Source organism: Mobula hypostoma, chromosome X1, assembly GCF_963921235.1.
Source record: "Mobula hypostoma chromosome X1, sMobHyp1.1, whole genome shotgun sequence".
Lineage (NCBI taxonomy): Eukaryota > Metazoa > Chordata > Chondrichthyes > Myliobatiformes > Myliobatidae > Mobula > Mobula hypostoma.
In genome coordinates this window covers 19836777-19839359 of record NC_086128.1, presented here as the reverse complement: position 1 = coordinate 19839359, position 2583 = coordinate 19836777, and the positions used below count along the sequence as shown (strand labels likewise).

General features: G+C 47.0%; 1 protein-coding gene across 1 annotated transcript; it reads left to right on the top strand.

The window, feature by feature from the left end:
• Positions 1 to 501: 501 nt before the first annotated feature.
• LOC134340134 (protein reprimo A-like) lies at positions 502 to 2228 on the top strand. The gene has a single exon (XM_063037024.1). It carries the CDS (start codon positions 676 to 678, stop codon positions 988 to 990), a length of 315 nt encoding a protein of 104 aa, XP_062893094.1. The 5' UTR covers positions 502 to 675; the 3' UTR covers positions 991 to 2228.
• Positions 2229 to 2583: the final 355 nt, after the last annotated feature.

The window sequence follows — 2583 nt, the reverse complement described above, 5'->3', positions numbered from 1 at the left end:
TTCTATTTCCATTGTGAATTCTTTCTCACATGCTACGCGCAGCATTTCCTTTGATCCAGACTGGTGTCACTGCCCTAATGTGCTGTTAGCACCGGCTCAATGATAAAAATGCCTGAGTTATCCTCGTCATGGACGCACTGGTGCACATGTCACGTTGCACAGTTACAGTAGCTGTCTTCGGCTTGAATTATCCGAACCGCCCCACCACGCCAGCCGGCCACGTGCCTTCCAGTCCTTGCGCTCGCCTGGGCTCGGGAAGCAGGACCTCATGCCCCAGGGGAGGGGAGAGTGGGACGGGTGGGTCGGAAAGTAGGTATCACGTGGTACATGGAGTGGTGAGACATAAAGTTAAAACTATTTAATCCTAGCAACCTGAATATAAAAAGAAAGAATACAGACGACCAGTAATTGCGCCTGCCATTCTGTCAGTACAGTTGGATTGAACCCCTGGCCTTTAAACAAATGGTTTAACCCAAACTGGTATTAAAATCCCTCGCAAGTCAGTGAAGCTGACACTGTGCTGAGGTTCATTGGGTGAAGCCGGCGAGGTGCGAAGATTCATTGGTTGGCTCAGTCCGGGCAAACACGCGTGTCGATTTTCTGTCTTCACTGGCGAGGTTTGCGAAGTAACGCAGAGTTAATAACGCCTCCTCAGCGGTTCGGCGTCTGCGAAGAATGAATTCTATTTGGCCGAGTACTGATTTCTATCCGACGAAGGCTGCCGCTGCTCGGGCGGTCCTCGCCTGCTGTAATTACACCCGGGTTGTAAGCGATGCCGCGGTCGGGGCAGCCGCTCGGGACGAGCGCAGCCTCTACATCATGAAAGTGGTCCAGATCGCTGTCCTCTGCGTCCTCTCCCTCACTGTCATCTTCGGTATTTTCTTCCTGGGCTGCAACCTGCTCATCAAGTCGGAGAGTATGATTAACCTCCTGGTGAAGGAGCGGAGACCGTCGAAAGAGGTGGAGGCTATAATCATCGGCTCTTTCTAAAGTTCGGAGCAAAGGACAAGACCAGGAGGTGGTGGGAAATGATCCTTGCGAAGAGGTCAATGAACTCTGGACTCTAAAGAGGACTATCAATTCGCCCTGCAGAGTGTTTAAATTCTCTGAAAGAAAATAGTTTTGTAAGAGCGCGGCTGAGTTATAAGAAGTTTGCTCGCGGTGTGCATTTGGGGTGTGGGGAAGATACGGACAATGTACTGCAGTGTAATGTCTGTTGGGCGGATATCGGAATACCGTTTCACCGTGTCGTGCCCCCCACCTCCCTTGGCTTAGAAAATTAAAAAAAAGAATGGGGAAATGATTACGAGGAGTTCTCGGTTCGTCCTGTTGGATCAAAATGTAACATTAGCGTGCCTGTTTCAGTACTGAGTTCTGAACTTAAACACTTCGTGTTAAAACCGATGTTGAGATGATTCTTGCGATGGTGTACACTTAGCTGCTTTGAAAGCTTTCTCCCGGGTTTGAGTTGTCAATCATACCCCAAAGTTAGAATGTTGCGTCCTCGTTGTATAATGACCTGTCTGGCTCAAGCATCCCTGCTAGCTCTTTGAAAGTACTGTCCATTTAATGCCAAAGTCCTGCAGATGCCCCTTTCCAACCCCCTCCGCATTCCACTCTCTACCTCATTTCCATTAGGGAGGTCCCATATTCCGACCACCACACCCCGACCTGGGTCCGCGCCCTTCTCCCAAACCGAGAAAGCCCAGGCAAGAGCGGGCAGGAGCTGATGTTACATTTCATATGTAGCTTGAATCTCGAGAAGGATCAAAGTGTGTATGTAATGTGGTTTGCGGACACTCCATCCTGAGTAAAGCTCTCGAAAGTTTCAATTTTCCTTCTCGGGGAGAGAACTTTTCTAAAGGCCTCTGCAGGCGGGAAAAGAAGGCGTCGAGGGTGGGAAAACTGCCGTTGCCATTGCTGGGCAAATACCTGATGTCCTTTAGGACTTTTGTTAGTCTGCTTAAAATAAATTGGGCAGCCGCACGGTAGAAGGTGTTGGAGAGGAGAACTGTATAACTGAATAGACTGACATGCGGGCGTTTATATTTAATCCGCACAGCCTTTATTAGGTGACGATTATTGTATTATTGTGTGTTTATTAATATGTATGGGGCTTTATTATTGATTTCTAAAAATCATCAACATAGTACTGTTTCCCCCGTATATTGTGTTGAAAACATTAACAATAAATTGATCAATCAATTTTGAGATATTTGGTGTATTGATTTGAATAATTATTAGCAATAATGACGTGAATTATCTTTCTCTGCGTGTCTGCCTCTCAGTGAAACTCTGATATCGTTTTTAATAAAGTTGGACCTGAAAGCAATGTCGATTTCCCTGCACTGGCACTGACCTTTATAGATCACCGCTCATTACTGAAGGAGTGAAAGTGTCATGAAGTTAACATACGGATGGCAGGGGCATTGGTAATGGTTACACTGTTTCATTCTGGGTTCATAAACAGGTTTATCAGATGAGAGTTGAATTTTCTGTCTCGTATCCCTTTTGCCAATCACCTGTCCAGCTCTTGGCTCCATCCCTCCCCCTCCTGTCTTCTCCTATCATTTTGGATCTCCC